General features: G+C 41.8%; 1 protein-coding gene across 2 annotated transcripts in view; it reads left to right on the plus strand.

The window, feature by feature from the left end:
* The window catches only part of LOC116684804 (zinc finger protein GLI2), a 104,487-nt gene extending 84,686 nt beyond the window's left edge, over positions 1 to 19,801 (plus strand). The window contains exons 10-15 of one of the 2 annotated variants that reach the window (XR_004330844.1): positions 2,195 to 2,344; positions 4,681 to 4,845; positions 5,374 to 5,655; positions 7,106 to 7,472; positions 7,941 to 10,755; positions 19,788 to 19,801. Coding sequence is in view for 1 of the 2 variants with exons in the window: in XM_032510237.1 (XP_032366128.1) it covers positions 2,195 to 2,344; positions 4,681 to 4,845; positions 5,374 to 5,655; positions 7,106 to 7,472; positions 7,941 to 10,243 (3,267 nt within the window). In the remaining variant the exon portion in view is untranslated. Of the gene's footprint in view, positions 1 to 2,194; positions 2,345 to 4,680; positions 4,846 to 5,373; positions 5,656 to 7,105; positions 7,473 to 7,940; positions 12,097 to 19,787 lie in introns of those variants that run through there. The other variant, XM_032510237.1, reaches the window with a different exon arrangement.
* Positions 19,802 to 25,824: the final 6,023 nt, after the last annotated feature.

A 25,824-nucleotide genomic window follows, 5' to 3' on the forward strand; every position in this document is an offset into this window, starting at 1 on the left:
TAGTTGGCAGTACTGTGTAAACTATACCACTGCTTATGATATTTAGGTATATTATTGCTGCATTTTTTCATTGGTTCTAGGGAAAAGAATTGATTTTAAAAATTGGCGGAAAAAATACCAATACATACATGAATCCATCTCCCCCCACCCAATGTAATAGGAGTAACTGACTGCCTCCTTCTACAGCAGTCAAAAATCTTTAAAGATGGATAATTCCTACGAAGGGAAATTCATGGAATTACGCTAGGATGTGTACTTTTCATTGTAGACGGAACATTTAAAAAAAAAACAATTAGGTCTGACACTACTACACTAGCTAATACAAGATTTAAGTTTAAGCTTTGAACAGGAAGCTTAGTCTGGTCCCTCACTGACTTCCTGATCCATCAAACGTCAGGAGAATGGGAGATAAATACGAGTCGGTCCCAAAATCCTTTTCCCGCTCACTTTTACTGGGAGCTGAGGAAGTTCCTCTTCCTTGGGAAACGCACAGAGAGCCAGAGAAAAGACAAAACAAGCTTTTTTAGTTTTTGTTTCCTGTTGACAGATACATAAAAACTGTCAGCCATAATGGATGGCACCGTCACTCACAATCTGTGTGTGTGTGTGTGTGTGTCCGTGCGCATACACATGGTCCCTTCTGGTGGGAAAAAGACAAGAATTTGCTGACTGGTTTTTAGTAATACGGACACACACAGATGCTCACACACACTTGGTGTCTAGTTTTGACCTTTATCTCAGCACACAGTCCCCTCCAAGTGTATTGGAACAGCACGGCAAATTCCTTTATTTTTGTTGAAAAAATACAAATTAATATGAGACAATAGTTCAGAATTTCAGCTTTTTATTTCCTGGTATTTACATTTAGATGGATTTAAACAAGTCAACAACAGGTCACCCTTTGTATTAGACCACAGCAGTTTTAGGTGAGCAAAAGTAATGGAAAAAATAATCATAAAGTAAATGGCATTTAATATTTGGTGGCACAACCCTTGCTTGCGATAACTGCCTCAAGCCTGCGACCCATTGACATCACCAAACTGTTGCATTATTCATTTGTGATGCTACTCCAGGCTTTTTCCCCGCAGCTTCTTTCAGTTCTTGCTTGTTTCGGGGGGGGGGGGGGGGGTTCTCCCTTCAGTCTCCTCTTCAGGGGGTGAAATGCACGCTCTATTGGGTTAAGGTCAAGTGACTGACTTGGCTTCCCCCCCCCCCCCGATCAAGTCCTTTGATTGTCCTGCTGCATGATAAACTTCCTCCCGATTATTTTTGTTTTTATGCAATACTGTTAAATGTGCGACAAAATGTTACTGGTCACTTCTGAATTCATTCTGCTGCCACCACCATCAGTGACATCATCATTAAATATCTCCTTTGCAAATTCCAATCTGGCCTTGCGATTCTTACTGCTTAGGAGTGGTTTTCCTCTTGTTGTATGGCGTCTATATTTCTGCTGTTGGAGTCGTCCTCCAACAGTGGATTGTGATCCCTTCACCCCTGCACTGTGGAGGTCGTTGGCGATGTCACTTACCGATGTTTTGGGGGGTTTCTTCACAGCTGTCACACTATTTCTGTCAGCTACTGTTGTTTTCCTTGGCCGACCTGCTCGACGTCTGTTGTCGGTAGTTTCTTTCTTTTCCAGGACATTCCAAATTGTTGCTTGCTATGGCCAATGTTTGTCCAATGGCTCTGGTTGAATTTCCTTCTTTTCTCAGTTAGAAAATGGCTTGCTTTTTCTCCCATTGACAGCTCTCTGGTCTTCATGTTGGTTTCTGCACTTTAACAAGAAATGCAGTCTTTATACGTTTAAACCAAGGATAGAAACCTAGACTGGTCATGCAGAGCTATTTAGTTAGTATTTGTTTGAACAATCAACCTAAAAGGCAACACCTGGGCAACAAGAAACATCTGTCAGTCACATGTTCCAATAGCTTTGCTCACTTGAAAAATGGGTGGGTTCAAACAAAGGGTGACATGTCCTGAGTTGTTTAACCCATCTAGATGTAAATACCAGGAAATAAAAGCTGACATTCTGAACTATTGTCTCATATTCATCTTTTGATCTTAAAACCCAAAATGTCTTTAGTAAGCAACAAAAACAAAGGAATTTGCCTTGAAGTTCCATTACTTTTGGGGGGGGACTGTGCGTTATGCTACATTGGGATGATTTACCTAAATGAAACTGTCTCCTCAGCACATCAACAACGACCACATCCACGGCGAAAAGAAGGAGTTTGTGTGTCGCTGGGAGGAGTGTTCACGGGAGCAGAAGCCCTTCAAGGCTCAGTACATGCTGGTGGTCCACATGAGGCGTCACACAGGGGAGAAGCCGCATAAATGCACGGTAAGAAGCCTGAACCCCTGTGAAAAAACACTGGGGTGAACTGGGGGAACTTAGCTGGTTATTTGGGCCATGAGCTAGTCAACTGACTGACTGAGCACAGGATCATCTGACTAATTGACTGACTCGCTCACTGATTGGCTACTGCCTTAAAAGGCATACTCCGGCAATTTATTATTGCCTTTCCTTGAAATTTGGGGGACTTGTGAGATGTTTAAGAAGAATCAGAATCAGAACCAGCTTTATTTGCCAGGTATGAGGACACATACAAGGAATTTTTCTTTGGAGCATCGTTACTCACACTGTGCTTGCACACAAAACAACCAAAACTAAAATATACACACAATATATACATACTCTAAACAGAACAATCTTCAAAATCAAAGTAGCAGAGGCTAAAATATGCAATGATGCAAGCTTTTTTAGTTATAACCTGGCTACCAAAATGTCCATGTCTTTTAAACCCTATTTCCCCCCCCAATTTGGAATGCAGGATTTTGGTTAGGCATTTTGCATTGGAGTGAGTTGTGGCCTACACCTCTGATGCATTCTGGGATAGCAGAAAAAAACCCGCTTAGCATTTCTTTAAACCAATCACAATCGACCGGCTGCAGCAATGGCGCCTCTGTAAAATAGTCTTGGGAAGGAACATGTTTCGTTGGAACAGTTGGTGCGGGTCGTTATTAACATGGGGTACGCAGGATAGTTTGAAAAAATAACACCTACGCATTTGTGGTTAACTGACTGGTGGAACTAGAACTTACTCAGCCGAACAGTCTCTACCATACAACCCTTCCCTTTGCCTCAAATAAATAAAACGCTCTTGTCGTGTCCTTTATGCTTAGAACCAGTGATATTTTCCATGTTGAGAAATCATGAGGGTTTTATTGAAGCCTTCATTTGCTGTGTAAAGAATAAATTGAGGGCCTTTTTGTTTGGCTTCAAAGCTTGCTCACAGACTCTTATGGATGCATTCAAACAGCTGACTTGTGAAGGAGAGATGGAGAATGTGTAATGTGTAATTAAAATCTGCAGACAAGTAGGGGTCTGGGGTCCTTATTAAGACCAGGCTGTGTATGCTGGGCACTACTCCCACGTGCATCTTCTCAAAACACTCCCCTGCAGTCTCGTCTTTCAACGGAGAATCTTCTGACTTTTTGTATCCAATGAGCTGGTCTCGTTTTATTCTCTTTTAATTTCAAAGCCAATTTCGTTCACATTGACTGAAGGAATACCAAATTATAGTTTGTGCAGCACAAGTGAACCCAAAGGCTAAACACAGACTTCTCTTTTCTCAACAAAGCACTCCAGCCATAGAGCTCTACCACACCTCACACTCAGTTTAGATATTTTGTATAATAGCCCTTTTTACAAAAAAGTGGCACTGCTTTGCTTTTGTGTGGCATGCCACAGTAGGCAGGCACAAGTCCAAGAGTAGATTACATTTGAAAAACTGAAACCCACTGGTTTCGTTTGACCAGCTCTTTTCTCTACCCAGCTGCAGACAAAACAGCCCAGCACTCAGGCAGTCTCACTATCTATCTGGCTATTAATTGATTGATTGATTGATTTTTGGATCAAAACATTAAAACACTAATCCAAAGGATGACATGCTGAAGTAAAATACTTCCGTCCAGCACGGTCCTTGGTGTTACACGCAGGTAACGATAAACAAGAAGCAGACAAACTCGTACTAAGAAGACATACAGTAATTAGTTGTGGGGGGGGAGGGGGGGACATTACATTAAACAATATAAACAGGAAACAAAAATGCTGTAACAATTATCCAATGTGTCAAGAAATATTCACCTTGTTTCATAAAAGCTGCTTGACCCGTCTTTTAAAAATCCCTCATGCTGATAGGAGTGCAGTAGCAGTAGGCAAACTATCCCATGAAAAGAAATCCTTTTTAATTGCATTATTAGCTTTAGGAACTATGCAAGCACGGATGCTGACCCTAGTATCATGACTATGCTGCGTATTGGGGGCAAGACCATTAACAGAAAAGTCACAAAGCTTCGTCTTGTGATATAAAAACTTCCACCTACAGGTACATTTGGCTAACACTTTGGCTGCAATGGATTCACCTATAAGTGATTGATCTAATGTTAAACCCAAGGTGTGACACTTGATTTAGATACATTTTCAGACCCGTTACACATCACCTTTAAAGTATTTGGTTTGCCAACTTCCTTTTTGTACTGAACAAGATTGTATGAGTCTCTCCCTTATGCATAGAGAGCTCATTGTCTACTAGCCACTAATTGACATACTAAGAGTGTTTTCAATGTCTTTTACATTACACCCTGGGACATGTATCTATCTCCATCTCTCTGCAGTTTGAGGGCTGCGCCAAAGCTTATTCTCGCCTGGAGAACCTCAAGACCCACCTCAGGTCCCACACCGGGGAGAAGCCGTATGTGTGTGAGCACGAAGGCTGCAACAAGGCCTTCTCCAACGCCTCCGACCGGGCCAAGCACCAGAACCGCACACACTCTAATGAGGTAAGCTCACACACATCCATCGACTGACTTACTAAGTGGGATTTCATGCATTTGAGCAAGGGCATAGGTTGGGGGGAGGGGCCTGAACAAATATTTTTACCTCTTTTTGGGGAGTGGGTTGTCTTTCATCCACCCACCCCACCCTCGAAATCTGTGCCAATGCATTTAAGCCACAATAAGCTTAGTGTTTGATATCTTTGAGTTGTGAACATTACAAGACATTTGAGGACGTCATCTTGGGCTTTGGGAAACACTGATCCACATTTTTCACAGTTTTCTGACATTTTTATAGACCAAACAACTAATCAATTAATCAAGAAAACAGATTAATTGACTATAAAAATAATCGTTAGTTGCAGCCCTAGGTGGCACCATCATGAAACCAAAAAAAATTCCGTCTTGGTATTTCTCAAAGGAAAACACAGGAAAAGTAATATACAGAACATATTTACAGTAATAATGCAGTAGCAGACCCCAAAACATGCAATTTAATTTCAGTTGGAAATTTAAGTAAATCCCTTTTGGCAGAAACCATATGTGTGTAAGATCCCGGGCTGCACCAAGCGCTACACGGATCCCAGCTCTCTCAGGAAGCATGTCAAAACGGTCCACGGACCCGAAGCCCACGTCACCAAGAAACAACGAAGCGACGCTCCTCCAAGACTGCAGCCACCCAAAGGCAACGGGGAGAATGAGGCCAGTTTCAAGCTGGGAGCGAGAGGCATGGACGGCAAGATTGAGGCCAACAGCACCTCTAGAGGAGTGGAGGACTGCCTACAAGTCAAATCTATCAAGACCGAGAACTCTATGGTGGGTCCTCATCACATACATTCAAAAAACATCATCCCATACAAACCTCCTTTATACTTTGTACAAATATGTGGGTGCAGGAAATAGATTTTTCCATCAAACTTTGATTGACTGCATTTCGAAGAAAAGTAGATCAGCTTACATTGGATAGACTTTTATTGATCCCAAATTAGGAAATGTCAGCTGCCAAACAGCCATACAATAAATAAGTAAAAGGATAGAATACAATATACAATAAATACAAAAAAAAATACAAAGGAAAGAATGAATCTACAAGTACAACCACTTAAGTAGTATTCATAAAGTTGTAAGTAAAGCCATGTTTGTGCAAGTTGCACTTAATGCAGTATTGTGATGTATGTATATGTAAGTCTTATCTAACACTCAGTGATGAAGTGTTATAAAGATTCATTGCCTGTGGTAGGAATGACGTCTTGTAGCGGTCAGTGCGACACCAAAATGTGCAACTTTCAGCACTCCAAATGATCAATATCACCTGTTAATATAACATGGTATGTAACATAATTGCATGCATTTGTATGTTTAGGAAACAAGAAAGACAAGGACACACTTTTTTACGCTTTACTAACATTGCTCTGACGTTAACTGTTTACTGCTGCCAACTCCTGCATCCTTCTTAACTCACTTCTCTGGTTGTTGCTTGAACTTGCTCCTCTCAAGTTAACCTTTCTAATGGACAGACTTCACTGAGGTGAGCACTCGAACTATCTCTCCATCTGGTCGCAACTCGGCATGGGGGAAGTGTGTCAACGTGTCTTCGTGCTTTGTGCTTGTTGCATTTTTCATGATGTACAATGTTCTTTTTTTGCATGATTATCCATTTTCACACATTAAAACATGCTCCTTTGTGTATGGGATGCAGTATATGCATGTGTGGAGACACACTAACTACCATTCAACTGGACTTTTCCGCCCTCGAGCTCACTGGCAGTAGCCTCTGCTGTCGGGCCGATGATAAAAGTCATTGTCACATTAATATTCAAAGGCTGGGACTGTTTTAGCATGACAAACAAATAGTGCCAGAATCAAGCTGTGATCAACACTTTAGTTCATTTTTCGCCAGTTTGAATGTTTCCGCTGGACAGTTGCTCACAGAACTCATTTATTATCCACTTGTTGTAAATAAATCAAACTCGTTTATAATTCATAAGATCATGGAAGTACAGGCCTACATTAGTTATTACAAAACAGAATTACAATCTGAATTTCTTAAATGTGGTGATTATTTAATATTGAAGAATATATATATAATGGAGTTCTCTGAACGTGGAATTCTATTTTTAAATTCTGCTTGTTTTTTTTCATAATTTTTCATAAAGAGCAAATTGCTTTCAGTGTTACCAAAGTTTTGCAGAATGCGACCTAATTGCTACTGGGAAGTTGAACCACTATCATTTCTAATAAAGCTTCTATACTTTGGTTCCACCAGACATATCAGTCCAGTCCTGGCGGCCACTCGTCATGCAGCAGCGAGCCGTCGCCTCTCAGCAGCGCCAACAACAACGACAGTGGGGTAGAGATGGCCCTGCACAGCGGGGGCAGCTTCGGGGACCTCAGCGCACAGGATGATTGCCCCATGGTTGACTCCACTGTTCCCGCTGGGGGACAGCAGGCTGGGGTGGGGCTTCAGTTGAGAAAAGCTGTGGGTCATGGTGGAGCGGTCACCATCAAGCTGGAGAATATTAAGAAGGAAAGGCTGAAGACAGTGAGGGACTCCTGCCCCTGGGTCAACTCTGCACCACAGCCACCGCCGGGCCAACGCAACAGCATGAAGCTGCCTCCCATACCTGCAGTCGGTAAGTGTGGAAGGTTGTTTGCTGTCATTTTTAAAAGTTCTGTACTGTGTGATGAGGGTGCAAGATGGCTGAAATGCTAGCAGAAACAAGCCTCCTCGAGCAGACGTGGATAAAGAAAAGATTTGTTTAAATGGCAAGTTTAGTTACAAAGTCCGTCTTGATGGGCTTGAGTTTGTGATACTATGCTTTCAGCATATCTCTTGAGCATACAGTACCTTTGCTGTTATTCAGGAGAATATTCTACTCTGTATTTGTCATTGTTGCAATAATAACGAACATGTGCATAAAGTAAGCATATATGTTGATAAAAAACTTTAAAAAAAATATCCCTCACATTTGGAACAGATATAAAATGTGTGAGTAATTTGAAATTAATCATATGTTATCTATGGACAATTGTTCCATTAATTGCCATTACATATTTTAATCAACTGACAATCTTAAATAATATCCTTTTGTGTCTGCCAGGTTCCCTGCTGGAGAGCTCCAACATGATAAGTAACTTAAGCAGTTCTTATCCTGGCCAACGCATGGGTGACCTGTCTTCATATGAAGTGACACTGTTGAACCAGCTGAATGAGCGTCGTGACAGCACCACTAGCACCATGAGCTCAGCTTACACCATGAGTCGGCGCTCCTCTGGTATTTCACCCTGCTATTCCAGCCGCCGCTCCAGCGAGGCGTCCCAGTTTGGCACCAATCGTCATAACAACATCAGTTCGGCTGACTCCTATGACCCAATCTCCACCGATCTGTCTCGCCGCTCCAGCGAGGCCAGCCATTGTGGAGGTGTCAGTGGAGGAGGCGGAGGGGGTCTCCCAAGCCTTCTTAGTCTGACACCAGCTCAGCATTATCGACTGAAGGCAAAGTATGCTGCTGCCATTGGTGGAGGTCCACCTACTCCTCTCCCCAATATGGATCGAATGAGCCTAAGGACCCGCATGGCACTCTATAGTGACTCCCAGGAAGGCTCGTCATACCCTTTCCATCAGCCATCCTCTGGAACTGTGCCTCGGCGTTGCAGTGACACTGGATATGGCACACGGAGCATGATGCCACATGAGGTACCCCCCAACCTTCCACGTCGTGCCAGCGATCCAGTGCGTCGTCCCACACTGGACCCTCTTTCCTTCCCAAGGGTTCAGCGCTATAACAGCATGAACAGCATGAACCCCATGAATGGTCCATCTGCTGACCCCCACCAAACACTGGCTATGCAGGGCTACACTCGCTCTGATGGCAGCCTGCAACGCTACCCCTTTGCCCCTAGACCACCTAGCATTTCTGAGAATGTAGCCATGGAGAACATGGCAGTAGATGGGATGATGATTGGGGGGGAGCAGAGTGGGGAGGACGACATGGTGCTTCCAGATGATGTGGTGCAGTACCTTTCGTCGCAGAACTCTGGCCCCTCAGGTCACAACTCGGGGCAAGTGGACTGCCATTCCAACAATCAGACTCAAGGCTACCAGATAGGCATGGCCCCACCGGCATCATTTTATGCGCAGAGGAGGATGGCAATGGTGGACACCACCATGACTCAGTCTGGTCAGGACATGCAATCCTACCAGATGGGTCCCAGTGGCTCCCAGCAGTCGTTCTCTACACCATTGGACAATATGAATAAAAATAACATGCCGGTGCAGTGGAACGAGGTGAGCTCAGGAACTGTGGACACCACAACCAAGCTCAGCAAGCAACAACAGCATCCTCTCAGGGGGAACCTAGCTGTGGTTCAGCAGAGGCAAAATTTTGGTTCCTTTCAGGGACAAGGTCAGGGCCTGGGCAGCAACCAGCAAGTCGTGCCTATGAGTCAGAATATGTCTATGCAGGGTTATGCAAACCACAGCAACCAGCGGCTAATGAACATCTCCCACCAGCAGCATCAGCAACAGAGGCAATGCAACAGTGTAAACTTTAGTGAGCAAATGAGTCCTCAGCAAGGGTTTGGACAAGAGGCAATCCCAAACTCTATATCTGGAAGCACAAGCATGAGACCTACCCGGAACACTATGGCAGAGCCCGAACTGCAAAGTTGCAGAGCAAGGACACAGGCTGATGGGTATTCTCACGTGAACCAAGTGGATCCGCAGCATAATTACAGCGTTCTCTCCCAGCAACAGCAGCACAATATCCATAATGGAGGCAGAGGAATGCTACAACCCAGGCCTCCCATAGAGCCCAAGTCGAATGCCAGGCAACACACAGGATCTAGCATGATGCCACCGAGCCGAATACCCAAGTCATGTGATCTGAGTCTTAGTCGTGGTACTGACACCTCAGAGGCAAGCCCAAAGAGGCCAAGTGGCAACATCAACTCTGAAAATCTAAACTCTGCTGTGTTCTACACAGGTCAGATTCATATGTTTGAGCCAACTTCTGTCAGCTTTGATGCTCCCATGTCCCCCAGTGCCAGCCAGGCTCCTGCCAGCAACACCACTGCTGCCGCAAACATGGCCTCACCGGGAGTCAACCATGTTTCCAGCAGTACGGTGGATTCTTCCACTGGTGGATCTGGTGGCACGGAGCATGCCCAGATTGACTTTGACACCATGCTAGATGACGGGGATCACTCCAGCCTAATGTCGGGCACCCTGAGTCCTGGCCTTCTGCAGAGCCTCTCCCAGAATTCCTCACGTCTCACCACCCCCCGCAACTCAGTCACCCTCGCCTCCGTACCAGCGGGGATAGGCAACATGGCCATCGGTGACATGAACTCTATGCTCACAGCCTTGGCTGAAGAAAGCAAATTCCTCAACATGATCAGCTGAGAGCAATCAAACATGTCATCATCCATCCAGTCTTAACCCAGGAATATATGGACTACACAAAGCACTGATTGAACAAAGTAAAACTGGCTATTTCATGCAATAGTTTCTTCGTTGTCCATAGTAATATGCCTATCTTGTAATATTATACTTACATTAAAAGAAAAATAGTAAAGCTAGGATTAAGGATCATTTCTATCATTATTTGTTAAAAAGCCATTCATTTTACCTACGAGTAGCCCAAGGTATATAAATGCATCTATAAACAATTGCCAGTATTTGCCGGTGTAATAGCCCTTTACAAAGTGGTGCACTGAAAGTGGTTCACATACATGTATTACCTTGCAGGGGACATCGACGTTGAGCATCTGAGTATGACATGAAAACAGTTAGCAGGTAATGGACATGATATGTATGTAGATAACAGATAATATTTTCTCATGAAGACCTTTATGTGTATAGATTAAACTGTATGGTACTTGCTTTAAATTATGCTATAGACTTAAACTAGGGCTGTCAAATGTACAGTAAAATTTGGGCACCTACTATTCATTCACAAAAGAAAAGTGACAGATTTGTAATGCGATTTTCTTTTATTTTTTTTTTAGTTTGCTTTGTGCTAATCACATGGATTGGAAAAATAAAATTCTCGCTACCTTTTATGTGTACAATACAATATGCTTCATAAGTAAGACTAACCTTGTACACACTGTACACATGTTATGCAAATTAATTAGAAAGGTGTACTTTTTACTTGACAAGGTTTCAAACACTATGCCATAGCTCAGAAGTTCATACTGTACATAGAAATGTATGTAATTGTTATGCAGGCAAATCTTTACAGAACTACAGTTTATTTAGCTTTTCACTTTTACGCCAAACATGCAGGTGCTTAAAGCACTGATTACTGTTAATGAGCAGTCAAAGCCTATAAACAAACCATGCAGAAGTAGAAATTGATACATGCCTGTTGAACATGAACAGCTACTGCAATGTGTGTATGCACTTAATTCAGCTATCTTGCAGGATAAGAAATAAGCAGAGAAGTGCCATTATAGGAACCTGTCATGTGCACAACTTGTCTTTGTATTGCTGAGTTTCAGCTACACAAAGATTTTGGAATAAAGGTTATTTGTGATTCTGAGCTAATGTTGCATACATTAAACATTTTTTCATGACATTTCATTAAATTCAATATTAAACCAGAAACCTGTGACTCATTGCAATTCAGATATGAAAGCATTTGGCAGCCTTGGTTTAAATATGTGGTTGTACATTATGAGCCACAGATAGTGAGTGCTTTTTGATCATGGTCTGAGCTCTTGGGGATGGCACTGTAAAATCCGATTTCCTTCTTTGCCCTCTGGATCAGAGGCATTAACTCACCGTGGTCCCATTTCACAAGGGTAAATGATTGAAAAGGACAAGGATACGCCTCTGTGTCAGTCTATCAGGGCACATGAACCCGTGTCTGATGAGGAGCATTCTCTAAAAGAATATACAAGTACCTCTGTGTGTTTTCAGTCGAGATCTGAACCTAATTAACACATTCATACCAACCCCCCCTTCGCCGCTCCCCATCCTTCCCCTGGGCTCTGGATGAACTGCAGAGAGTCCTGGAAGGGGCACAGACTTTGATAATGAAATCCTGTTTCAGACAGGAATGGCCAACTAGCCCTGCAAATTCCTCAGTTTTATAATGTTTGCTGAATTTCTAAGTAGCCTTTAAAATGTTTGTGTGTATGCTATCATTTACATCTACTATGCTCAGTGTGTGTGTGTGTGGTTTTGTGTGAATGTGTGTATATAGCTTTTGTACATTTCAAATAAACTATCTCTTCTTTTTTCTGTTTAAATCCCGGCGTTGTGTCTTCTTTGATATATCAGAGTCTGTGGTCCCTGGAGGTGACATGAAAGTAGAGCTATATGCTACAAGTGAAATCACATTTGGCATGTTGGCACACTGCTCTCATGTTTGCAGTACAGCTCTAAGGCCAAACCCCAGTATACTCACACATATGCTTCTGAAAACAACCTTGATATTAAACGATGGTACCCACGCTGATCATACGTAGTGCATACACAAAAGGCAGACCTAACATGATGTTTTACAAAAATCAACGGGCCAAGAAAAATGTCTGTTGACATTCTAACCTCTGGTGGATTTCTGAGGACTATGGTTACCTGGTCCTCAGATCTCTGCAGGGTAAATCCAGACAGCTAGCTAGACTATCTGTCCAATCTGAGGACTATGGTTACCTGGTCCTCAGATCTCTGCAGGGTAAATCCAGACAGCTAGCTAGACTATCTGTCCAATCTGAGGACTATGGTTACCTGGTCCTAAGATCTCACCAAGACCAGGTATATTGTGACCAAGTCAAGACCAAGGACCTGGCAGGGCGAGACCAATGTCCACAGTCCCATATAAAAACACCCACAGAAAACAAATTAAGATTCTTCTTCATTCACCTCTTTCATTGACAAAAGTGTATCATGAGAAATGCCTCATTAAATAATCAAAAGCGATTGCAGACACCTCTGCAGGCGCTTCGTAGGAAATGGTGTTAACAGTAACACATTTCAAGTTAGAATTAAGTCAATTTGTAGCCAGATTAGCTCAGTTGGTATGGCAGGTGCACATATGTAGAGGTTTATTCCTTGACACCTCGGGTTTAATTCAGACCTCTGAGACTAAACCTTCAAAAAGTGGTCTTTAGACCGTTCTAGTGTTGCTGTCGGGGACAGACATTGTTCGTCCATAACCCGTTGTTTTTCAGAAAATGAAAAAAAAAGCCAATTTAAAAAACATTTTAATGAGCTCTTTCATCTAATTAAAATTAATAAAATAAATAATTGCCTCGTCACTGTTCACATATTTGTAAAACCCATTGACAAACGTAATGGCTGACCAATGGCATTGATTTATGAAAATAATTAAATGACAACATATGAAAATAAATGTATTAATAATAAATAGTTAGTAATTAGTAATAAATGTCCACCCCTTTTTGTTGGGGGGGGGGGGGGGGTGGGGTGGGAGACCGGGGATTTGTAATGCATGATAAAAACATGAGAAAGCATGATATTAGCATGATATGGGCAAATCTGTCAGGAGAAGACTCACGGGTACCCATAAAACCCATTTTCCTTCTGATCTCTTGCGGTGAGAGGAAGGGCCACTTTTAAAATAGCCATGCTATTTCTTCTCTCACCAAAATTTAGCCTATCATTGGAGTATTATTTAGCAGCCTCCCTGGCAAGCTAGCATTACATGATTGGTACTACTGGATTCCTTAGACTTTTCTATTTTTCTGAAACCAGATAGTCACTATCTAAAAATCTTAGCTTGCTACAACTTCTACGACAAAAGTTGGCCAAACCATGCAGTTTTGGCAAAAGGCTGCACATGCTTAATTACTATACCAAACCATGTGCAACGGTTGCCATTGTATTACAAGTCATCACAAACAAATCCTGTTGATTTTTGGAGATAATATTGCCATTAAGGTTAAATTGGTCTATAACATAATTTAGAGCAGAAATCTTCAACAGGGGATCTGGGGGTCCTCAGAAATTGCTGCAGTGGGGGCTGACAAATTATTGTTTGATAGTTAAAAAGAAAATAACATGAACCCAACACAATATTTGTCTGAAGGCTCTAGGCCGCCTTATTCTAGGCCCAGTTTAATGTGCAACTCCATTTTATACATTATTTAGTAAAGGGTCCCCCTGATTTACCGTATGATGGCAAGGGCCTTTAAGGGATTACGTAAGAGCTCTCTTTGCTCATCATCTTTTATCTTAACATAGAAACAATTTTATAAAAGTTTTACAGTAATCTTTATTTCATCTAACAAACTGTAATTAATTATATCACCAGTGATGCTGTGTCACGCGTCCGTTTTTCCTTTTTGTTTAAAATGCCACAAGACATGCCAACATGACGCCTCACGGCGCTGGATTCTCTTTGCGGTGCCACGAGAGCACGCACTAATCTCGGGATCTGGCTATTCAAACATAGGAATCCAAAATCAAGCATCTTATTTTCTTCATTCATAAATGTGCGCGTTCCAGGTTTTGTTGGCAGGTTTTGAATGTGCAGAGTTCTGCGGATGCAGGTTTAGTCGAGCCGGGCATCATCAAGAGAGGCAAGACAACCCGACAAGTTGTAAACAACCCCCCTTTCACCCTTCTCTATTCTAACCATTTTGTTAGAGGATAGATGAAAGCGAAATTTAAAAAAAAATTCCTCAAACTGTCCGTTCTAAATGGTTTTCTTTGCAGAGCTGTGTGTCAATGCTGATTTAACATAGATAGAACATCATCATTGATGTGGTTTTGAATTGAACCAACTTCTTTGCACACTCCTTTCTCTTTTCTCCAGGGTGGGTCTCTATAGATTGCTCTATGGAAACTGCAGTGCACATGCCTCAATAATAGAAGCGCAACATTTGCTTTTCTTTGAAGCTCTGTCTTTCCTTAGCATACATCTATATCGTGCGTGATGCTCTGCTTATTAAAAGATGATGTATTAGTCTCAGTAGTTGGACTTTTTAGCCCTGATTCTTCACTCTGCATATTAGAACAAAAGAAGCAACAACAGTGACCTCCAGTTTGAAAACCCAAGTGAAAGAGGATAGCCTACTCCATACGCACAAAACGCACACAGAGCACTTTCTAAAGTTAGATGGCATGTTGTCCGAAATTAACAGCGGCAGGCTCGCCCCGAAGAAAATGGGTCTGGGAGCAACATGAAACAGGATAGAAGAGAGAGAAGAGGAGTTGGTGTGAGGAAAAATTAGGAGAAAAAGAGAGAGCTACTGTTGAACAGAAAAGGAGACTGGGGATAAGGGAAGGGGATGTGGGTATAAGAAAAGATGCAGATTGCTAAAAGAAAGAGAACAAATCACTTTTAATTTGACAGCAAATGCAGCTGGGGACTGGTTAGAAGTGGAGCCCACTGATTGCTTTTGCCACTGGAATTCCTTATTCTCTCAGAGAGAGGATGGGAGAAAAATAGCCCCGGGGTAAGGAGTCTCACCAGAGGAGAACAAGAGGTTAGTGAGGCAGAAATGGATGATTAGACAAAGCACACAGATGAGGAGAGATAGTGTGCTCTGAAACTGTAGAAAAGACACAGATCCATGGATCACCCTGTTTCCTTGACAATGCTCAGCGCAACACTGAGTCTTTAAGTCACAGGTAGATTTTAACCATGTTCGAGACACCTGATCTTAAACTTCCATCAGCCATCTTTTTTTTTACTTGGAGACAGACTTCCAACAAGCTGAAAAACCAACATGCTATGGCCTTCCAAAGTTGGTATGACTAACAAGTTAGCAAACAATTAATTGTCTACGTTATCTATTAGCACCACCACCACCACCATGAAAAATGAGAAAGAGCACATATTTTAAGCAGCACTTAGCCCATACAACGGTGAAAGTGGAAGATAGGATGTCAGTAAGAGAGCATACTCTTGAAATTAAAACCGATAGGAATTATATGGAATATATGGAAGTGCATCTGATCTCAACCTGTGGAATCCTCTCCGTCTCGCCTCCCTAAAGTTGGAGGTCTTCAGAGGAAGTCAGCTGCACCATGGCTGCCACCAGACAAAACAAAACACAAAAGAGAGGCCGAGGGACAAGTGGATGAGAGACCGCTATCCTAAGCTGACCCACAAAAAAACAAATGCAAGCTGCAAAGCAGGGGCGGAGCCTGAGCTTGTTCACATTTTTAGGGGTGGGTTGGGGGGTCAAAAGGCATGCTCCCCTGGGGAGATTTTTTTTCCCCATTTAGAGAATATATATGCTTTTATTTTTCAAGACATTTCAGATAAAGCGTGTAAAGCTGTACATCATATGAAGAACACCTGATATTTGCCAAGGAAAAGAATCCTCCTGTATACTGTAGAGCCTGTTTAGTATCTTTATTATCTTATTGTTTGCCAACTGTCTTCATCCTTGTGAAACCAGAACACCCCAAATATTGAGGATGACTCATTTCTACTCCTCACACCTAATAAAGATGCAACAGTCTAATTACATTACTAATGTTGAAACCAATGTTGTGTCATGCTCCCCAGTTCAACAGTATAATGTTTGCACCATTGATATCCTGGTTTATTCGGGGGGGGTAATGACACAAAGTGGCAAAGTTCTTTTGGGTTTGGAACAACTGTTGACAGGTGATGGATCTCTGCGGTGATTATCTAGCTTACTCATATCTCTTTAGCTAAGCAAGCTGGCTCTAGGGATGACAATAACTGTGACCTTTTTAGTTGCGTTATTCATGGATATTTCCTTTAGTTTCAACTTTTGTTTTCAGTGAAATGTCTTGACAACTGTTGGACAGATTACCATGACATTTAGGACATATGTTCAAAGTCCTTTAAGGAGGAGTCCTCATTCCTTTTGTGATCCTCTATCGTCATAAGCAGCGCCATGATCATGTCAAAGTTCTCCTGCTATCCAGTGAAATGTCTTGACATCAACTGGATGGATTGGCACATAATTCTGCACAGGCATCCATGGTTCCCACGACGATGAATCCTAACGGCTGCGTAGGTGCCCACCCCCACCAGGTTAACAGACACTCATGTTTGCTACAGGATGGTTGTAATAACTAAATAACTCAATGACTAAATCCGGGATGATAACAATGATGGGAACTTTGTCTGTGTGATAAAAAAATAATCGATTGAAGATCCATGAAAAGGGACAGGAAAAAAAAGTGCTGAAATTTGTGCTAATTATCTGTGAACATGAATGTCATCACGTTTATTTTGAAGTAGAAAAACAGTTATGCTGTACAACCTGTCTAACTAGCTCTGTTACAAATAAAAACACATTGACGATTCACACTGTTGCACATTCACTATGTGTTACCATGAACACACACACACACACACACACACACCCGCACACACACACACACACACACACACACACACACACACTCTGCAGCTAATTTTGACTCATCCCACACACACCGAGCAAACTATAAAAGAAGAACGTTATACGTCATTAGAACCAGTTGGTGCCAGTTCCATTCAATTCAATTTTATTTCTAGCATCAAATCATAACAAGAGTTATCTCCAGACACTTGGCAGATAGTTGGGCTTGTGTAATGTAATTACATCCCAGAGTACGGTCTAGACCTTTCTTTTATGAAAAGCGCTGTGAGATAACTGTTGTTGTGATTTTGCGCTATATAAATAAAGATCTTTCCCACTTGAGGGAGAATTTAGTTTCTTACGATCTCACCAGGTCCACGTGGTGTGTGAACAGCAGTGGGAAAATGAACCAAAGAACCCAGGATCTTCAGATTCACATTCAGATTTTTTTTTTATAAAATCAGATGTTGCAAAAATATAACGGCAACATAAAGTCCAGCTGAGAGGATGAGACCATTAAACACACAACTCTTTGGATCCTTTAATCTTTCTACACTGGGAGGAGAGTTCTGCATTGAGTGCTTTTACTTTTAATAATTGAAGGACATTTCCCGGATGATACTTACAAACTTTTACTTAATTAACATTATTAATGAAGGACCTTCACTTGTAACAGAGTATGTTTACAGTGTGGTATTAGTACTTTTACTGAAGTAAAGGATCTGAACACTTCTTCCATCGCTGGTATCCACCAATTAGACTGGTTGATACTTTGATGTTGCTGTTATGAAAGACTCTATATTGTTTTTAAAATTCAGTTTGAAATGTATGCCGGATGTATTTGAAGACGTAGCCGAGTGTGTCACATTTTGCTCTCGGACCTTTGAGGTCAGGTCATCATAATAAAACAATTCACTGGCTGATGGGGCTGCTGTGCCTTTCTCCCCAGGCTTGGCTCAGTTTCATCAAAGGATTGCAGCATCAAACTTTGCCTTATAGGGGACGTGACCCGTGTCTGACTCAGGGGTACCTATGCTCCGAAAGAGCTTTGGCCCGTCCTGCTGCTGCTGCTGCTGCTGCTGGCCCAGGGGCAGAGCGTGCCCCGCTAAACTCTGGGAGTGCAAGAATTATGATCAAGCCACACAGAGCCTAGGGGCTGTCTGTGATGAAGGCCAGCATTGTAGCCTTCCTCGTGGATGTAAGAGTCCAGGGTCAGCCCGGTCAACCCAGATCATGACCTCTCCTAGGTTAGCCTCCATTGGCAGCCAGACTGCAGGTCAGATGCTCTGAGAACTTCGCCATGAGTAGGCCGCTGAGGAATGCAACCGTTTGATTGAAGTCAGGGGGCTCTTCTGAGGCTGAGGATGTGAGAGAGAGTGAGTGGATGACCTCATCTTTGCTCTTGGTCAGCAACCCTTAGAGCTACTATTTTATGCTTTTTAGACTTTTGCTTTTCCTGTTGCAACCGGGACAAAGAATGTGCGCCCACTCATCTCCCTCACCCGCTGCACCATCCCTTTGATATGAATGGTTGAACAGCACTAAGTATAATTCACCTTTTGTCTGCTTGTACCCTTGTGAATAAAACATTTCAAATTCTTTAAATGGTAATTTCAGGATTTTTTTTAACCTGGTCACTACAGCATTTCCCAATGCATTAGTGTCTAAGATACTAATGTTGACAGAAATCTACGAAATTAGCCCAGTACTGAGCGAGAACACTGAAACCGGCAGCAGTGAACCAGGTAGCAATATACTCACACAGGATCAATGTCCATCATCAATTTTCGTCAATCAATTTTCCAGAGTCTGGTGGGGTGGAGTCAACAATTTGGGGGTTGTTTCATGTTAAACCAAAAGGATCTTACTCTTTAACAAAAAGGTCTATATAGACCTTTAACCTTTACTATTTAACAAAAAGGTCTATATAGATTTTTAACCTTTACTATTTAACAAAAAGGTCTGTATAGATCTTTTTGGTAAAGAGTAAGACCCTTTCCGTAATGTTGTTAGAATAATAATCTCAGTCTGTAAACGGCAAATACAGAACTTTAAGTGGACGGAAAATGAAGGTGAGTAATTGCCCATTAACGTTACATTGCAGCTTGTCTTGCTTTCCATCCAGTGGGTCAGTGTGGACATGGTGGCGGACTACAAATACCTTGGGGTGCACTTGGACAATGAACTGGACTGGGCCAAGAACACTCCAGCCCTCTACAGGAAGGGCCAAAGCCGTCTCTACTTTCTGAGGAGGCTGAGGTCCTTCATCATCTGCAGGACGATGCCGAGGATGTTTTAGGAGTCTGTGGTGACCAGTGCTATCCTCTTTGCAGTTGCATGCTGGGGCAGCAGGCTGAGGGTAGCGGACGCCAACAGACTCAACAAACTGATCCGCAAGGCCAGTGACGTTGTGGGGGTGGAGCTGGACACTCTGTTGGTGGTGTCAGAGAGGAGGACGCTGTCCAAACTACATGCCATCTTGGACAATGTCTCGCACCCACTCCATGGCTTGCTGCTCAATCCCAGGAGCACTTTCAGTGAAAGACTCATTCCCCCACAATGCACCACAGAGCGTCACAGGAAGTAATTCCTGGCTGTGGCCATCAAACTTTATGACTTCTCCCTCTAAGTGTGACACTTAGAGGGAGGAGGTTAAAACTGGACAATATTATCTGTTTTTGCGCAATAACACTGGCTTCAAATGTGTGCAATACTCTGCTGCTCCCATTATTATTATTATTATCATTATTAATACTGTTCACCAGAACAACTCCTTAATTATGTAAATACCGTACACATCCACACATGTCTTTATTTATATTTCTACTTGATATTTATACAAATTGTGCAACTGCAACACAGAATTTCCCTTCGGAAATCTCTGATTCTGATTCTGACAATACTGGACCAATTTTAAAGATTGCTGTTCTCATCAGTCACTTAGACACAAAAACATGGGAACATAGAGTCCAGGTTGAAAAAACAAAACAAAGTAACACTTTAATATTCCTGTTTATGCTTTAAAATATTAAATATAGAACTGGTATTGTAGCAAAGAGAACTTCATTGGGTAAGGAGGACCACAGAGAGTATGGGCTGTTCCATTTTTTCTAATGTTCCTTTGAATTGGCTCAATTCCATATTCTCCATGCCACGTTGACCCAACACTGTCTGTCATCTCTCATCATAACACTTTTGCTTCTTCTGGAGCAAACAAACTGATGGACGAAAGGAGGTTTCCCTCCCTAAACCTGAACCCTTGACTTTGTTTAGGAGCCGGGACATCCACACAATTGTATATATGAAGTGGAAATGCCAACAACTTCAATAGCTGAGCACATTTGAGAGACAGTTGAATGACTTACAACCTTGTTAACAGATAATTTAGCATGTACGTGTTTCTTTATCATACAGGTCTGGAATCCCTTAAAAGAGTTCAGCACTAAGATCATCTTCATACCACCATAAATCAATGGAACAAAGTGCCATAAGGCGTTTTAGTGAAACTAACCACAACACGCTCTGCTCTGGGGTCAGTTACCTTAGACTACTCCAAGAGTCCCAGCTGGGGACTTGAGTTTGACATGAGGCCTTACCATCTCACAAGTATCATATATGCACCCTTCTTTTCCTCAGGACTGGAGGCGGGAAAGGGGGTCTAATGCAGCAAAAAGCATCAGCTGGTCTGTGTAGAATGTAGGAGGAACAAGTGTTGCGTATATCCGGAACATGATGTCAGCACGTGGGACGCTGGCTATTCTCAGGAACTACTTCTTTCCTCTGTCATTCTCTGTTGTCTTTTTGCATTATTTTAAACCACTGGAATTGGGTCAAATTACATCTAAAAATGAAAAACTATTGGTTGACAGATGATGAGGGTGATCTACTTTTGCTTAGGAAATATAGTTAAACACACTAAAGGATGGAAAAGTGCCAAATGCCTGTCAACTGTGTATTTCATGTCAGCAGGACAATTTTCTTAACTTTACCTAAAATATTTCTGATTAATATTATGGAATTTTTTTGCCTTTGTTTGACAGGGCAAGGGATAGAGGAGAGGGGAATGACATGCAGCAAAGGGTCGGACTCATAGCACATGTTTTCAGCTCCAAAACCGAGCATAAAGATGCTAAAACACTCAGGAGAGCTGAGTCAGGTGGTAAAGATACGCTCGTCACTTTACACATTGCTAATAAATAATTTACATTTGTGTAGCTCAACTTTTACATCTTCAGTAGAAACCAATGGACTTGATTGCTAGGGACAAGAAGTCAGAAAATGACGGAGTGACACGTTATTCATTTTGGTCTTTTCTTTGGGTTTGTTGACAACAAGAACATTTAAAAAACATCAGACTTTGCATTTTTTTTTTACATGTTGAAAGAAAATATGAAACCACTGAAGACCTTATGTGCAGCAGCTGTAGCACGTTGGATGTCCCTTGCTTCAGCTTCCACACTTAGACAGCACGATTTACAGTAATCCAATTTTGTTAACATAATGGCATTAATAAAGTAGTTAGTCCATGTGCAACAGATTGACAGCTCACTCCATGTGTCTCCTGTTGCAGTGGAGCACGCACACTTTTCAAAGGCTTCTCCTTCTGTTATGGTCCACACTGCAAATTAAAATATTCTTTTGGATGAACATATGACTGTCTGTCAAAGACAAAGCTGAACCGGGATTTGCTTTTCTATTATTTTAAATGCTCATCGCCTTATGCGCCTTGAACATGTCTCAGTTGATCAGGATGAACACTGGAAACAAGACAGCATGCTTAGCAAGTGTTCTTAGCTTCTGTTCATGCTGTTTTACCAATCTGTATCCATCCAAGAAATTTGAAGATTAATGTATGGGCAACTCACAACATTGAACATCAACAATCTGGTGCTGTGATTGTGTTCCAAATCTGTCTTTAAATAATAATAATTAGACGCCTTTTCTGATGCTATTTTCATTTTCCTGGCCATGGAGTTAAGATCCAGCATATGTATTTTGTTCTTAGTTGCATCCTTACCAAACGACTGAAGGAAAACCACTCAGTACTTGGCTTTTAGTGTAACTCAGGTACAGTGTTAATGTCCTCACTTATATTTCTGCTTTTAGCACTCCAAAGTGTCAAAATGTTCCATTTTAGGTGGCAATGCATTATCACACATTTAATCTCTGGCTCCATGGGTGGGGGGGACTAAGAGCATCATTTTACTACGGCAGGATACTCCTGTTAAATGCTGAAATATATCCCAACAAACAGCTGCACATCTATTCGTCGCTAGTCTATGTCGACAACGTTCCACTTCCAAGATTGTTCCGTTGCCGCTGTAAATTCCGCCGGATGTCCCCCATTTTGGCCAAATGTCCGTCCCCTTCCTCTTTCTTCATGTTGGCTTTAAAACCAGAATTTCTGAGGACTTGGGTTACCTGGTACTATCTGTCCGATCTGAGTTTTCTGTTGACGAGTAAAACTACTTCAGAACGTACACATGTTCCACCAAAACAGGTTCCACCCAGAGACTATTTCCAGAAGCACCGTGGCTCCGTCTGGAGCTGACCACCGCCAAAGATGATTATAATTTAAAAAATTTAAAGAAATGCCAATAAACCAAAGCCCATCCAGGAATGCTGTGTGGACTAGCCAGACCTTCTTGTGCAGCGCTGTGGAGGACAGTCTGGATATTTGAGACTAATTCATCACTGTAAACAGACTATTAGCAAACTCATTTAGTTGTCTACTCATGATCAACCCATCATGATCATTCTGCACTCATGAATAATCATTATATATTCAGGAAACCAGCCATTATATTTTGTGACAAGTTTGGTCCCAGTTGGGGACTCCTGACTTTCCTGACTCAAGAGAGTCCCACTGCTAAAGTCACTGTAGGCCAATCAGTCGGAACCATTGCCCCACACTTCTCTGTGTATAAACACTAAGCTGTTGAAGCTGTAGACCTACTGTGATGAATGTTCATTGCCACAATGATCACTTTAGTACTTTCTCAAAACCATCAACCTAGCTGTAAATCTTGCTCACAATACCTGTTATCTATATTTTGTATTCATAGGACAAACCCATCTGTAAAACTCTGTTTATAATAGTATTCTTTTCTATATTTATTCATTACATATCCATGTCTTGCACTTACGGAACCATTGTATATCCTGCACTTACTGCTATTGCACTTCTGGTTAGACCCAAACTGCATTTCGTTGCCTTGTACCTGTACATGTGTAATGACAATAAAGTTGAATCTAATCTAATCTAATCTAATCTAACCTCTTCATCAGACAGCTGAGTCAGACCTCTGATGGTCTATTCAATTTAATGGCTACAGGGGAAAAACATGAGTGAAAGATTGATTTTCAATGTGCATTTTGACATTTTGACAAATACATGTTCCCACCCTGGCCTCCCTACCTTCATTTTGCCTTTTAGGTGCACACATATGTGGTGTTTCACAGCTTGCCAACAAAAAAAGCTTGTCCTTTTGTTAAAAAAAAAAAGAGACAGACTTTGATCAATTTCCATTTTTAAGACAATTTGAGTGTCTTTTCTATCATACATGAATAACCTTTTTACCATGAGGTCAAAAACTGTCCAATGCTTTGGTTCATAAATAGACTGACAGAGAGACAGACAGACAGGTAGACAAGTAGATAGATAGATAGATGGATAGATAGATAGATAGATAGATAGATAGATAGATAGATAGATAGATAGATAGATAGATAGATAGATAGATAGATAGATAGATAGATAGATAGATAGATAGATAGATAGATAGAGACAGACAGACATACAGACAGGTAGATAGATAGATACAAACAGACAGGTAGGAAGGCAGGAAGACAGCCAGACATTTACAGACAGACAGACAGACAGACAGAGAGACAGAGAGACAGGCAGGCAAATAGACAGGCAGGCAGACAAGCAGACACATATAGACAGACAATATAGCATACCTGGTATCATCATCAGCATGTTAATTGTTATCATGAGCATGATAGCATGCTAATATTAGCCTTTAGCTCAGTGGGCTACAGCTTCACAGAGCCCCCAGCATGGTTATAGTCTTTTGAATCACTGAATGTGACCTAATGTCGTTCTAAAGCCGCTGAACAGCGTCATGAGTGGACGACGGGCGGATCTCGGCCTGACCTTTTCCTCCGAGTCAACTGTTTGAACCAAGTCCCAAAGGAGGTGAGGCGTTTGGGTCTAAGCCACTTATCCAGGGGAAATGGACAGGGGCTTAATATGGATGACAATGCTTCAAGTGCACAAGAATGGACTTATGGAGTGTTATACACACACAACACACAATATCTTCGTAAGGACATGATTTTCGAGAAAAAACGCAGCCGCTCAGCTTTTAACTAGAAGGAACAAGTATCATTGGGTTTGATATAACTGACCAAATGAAACATAGACACCAGTGGGTGATAGCTGGACAATAAAAATAAAAAAGAATATTTATGTATATGTATGTGTATATCAACATGCATGTTCATATGGGTGTAAGTATACATGTATAAATGAGTGAATAACGAATTGTTTGTACATAACTATGTACTTTTATTACGGGGTTAGGGTCATAACACATTTTGTTTAACTTCTTCCTACTTCTTTTGGAGCATGGAAATCCTTATTTGAATCATTTACAATAATCCTTAAAGACGCGCTTGCTGAGTAGTTTGTTTTTGTATGTTCTTTTTTTATATTTAACATTTTCCAAATAAACTTAATCGAACAAACAAGAGATCACCTATCACACTAATTCTATGGCCTCTCTTCACCGGCTTCCTTTTAAATTTCATATTCATTCAAGTACTGGTGTTAACGTTTGGAACCCTAAAAATGTTAGTCCCCAGTATATTACTGACTTTCTCCATCCTTCTATGCCAAATCGAGCTCTTGGATCACCAGCTGAATTTGCTGGATGTCCCTTAAACCCACTTTAAAACTCGAGGTGGCCAAGCTTTTCAAGCTGTGCCCCCCGATCTCCCCTCATTGTTGTTATCCCTCGACTCCTGTGATGCTTTTTATTAAGTGATGCCATTTTTATTCACACAGGCTTTTGATAAGCCTATTGGAAAAACTAACAACTTTTAATTGTTGCTGACCTCATTTATCTGCTGCTGCTGTGATTCAAATCTTGTCATCCCTGTGTGTCTTTACCAAAGAATAAGATACATGACAAGAATTAGGGTTTATATTATAGCAGCTTTCACTGCCTGTTAAACGTTACAAAAAAATACACAATACAAGCAATAAAAAAGACAATTCACAGCACCAATGATCATAATAATGAGGGCTTCTTCTCCATCAGATTAGCCTAGTTAAATATGAGTTATGAAAGCCGCTGACAGACAGTCTAATGGAGACGTCATGTGAGCTGGCAATAGTGCGGGGCCCCTGAGTGGAGAAGCGGTCCCCTGTGTTCAGAGTGAAAAACCTGCTTTGTGCTGAATGAAAAAGCTCTCCCTGCTTTTCCTATTTCCCTCTGGCTGCGTAGCTCTGTGACAGCGGTTCCAGAAGCCAGAACGTCCCTCTTACCACACCTCCCAACTCCAACCCCCCCCCCCCTCTCATTTTTGTCCATTAGCAATCCAGAGGGGGGGAGAGGTTTTTTGCTGAAAACAAACAACAACCAACAAAAGACCAAAGTGGGGCGAGGAGAGCGGAAG

This window comes from Etheostoma spectabile, unplaced genomic scaffold (assembly GCF_008692095.1).
Source record: "Etheostoma spectabile isolate EspeVRDwgs_2016 unplaced genomic scaffold, UIUC_Espe_1.0 scaffold00569331, whole genome shotgun sequence".
In the NCBI taxonomy this organism is placed as follows: domain Eukaryota; kingdom Metazoa; phylum Chordata; class Actinopteri; order Perciformes; family Percidae; genus Etheostoma; species Etheostoma spectabile.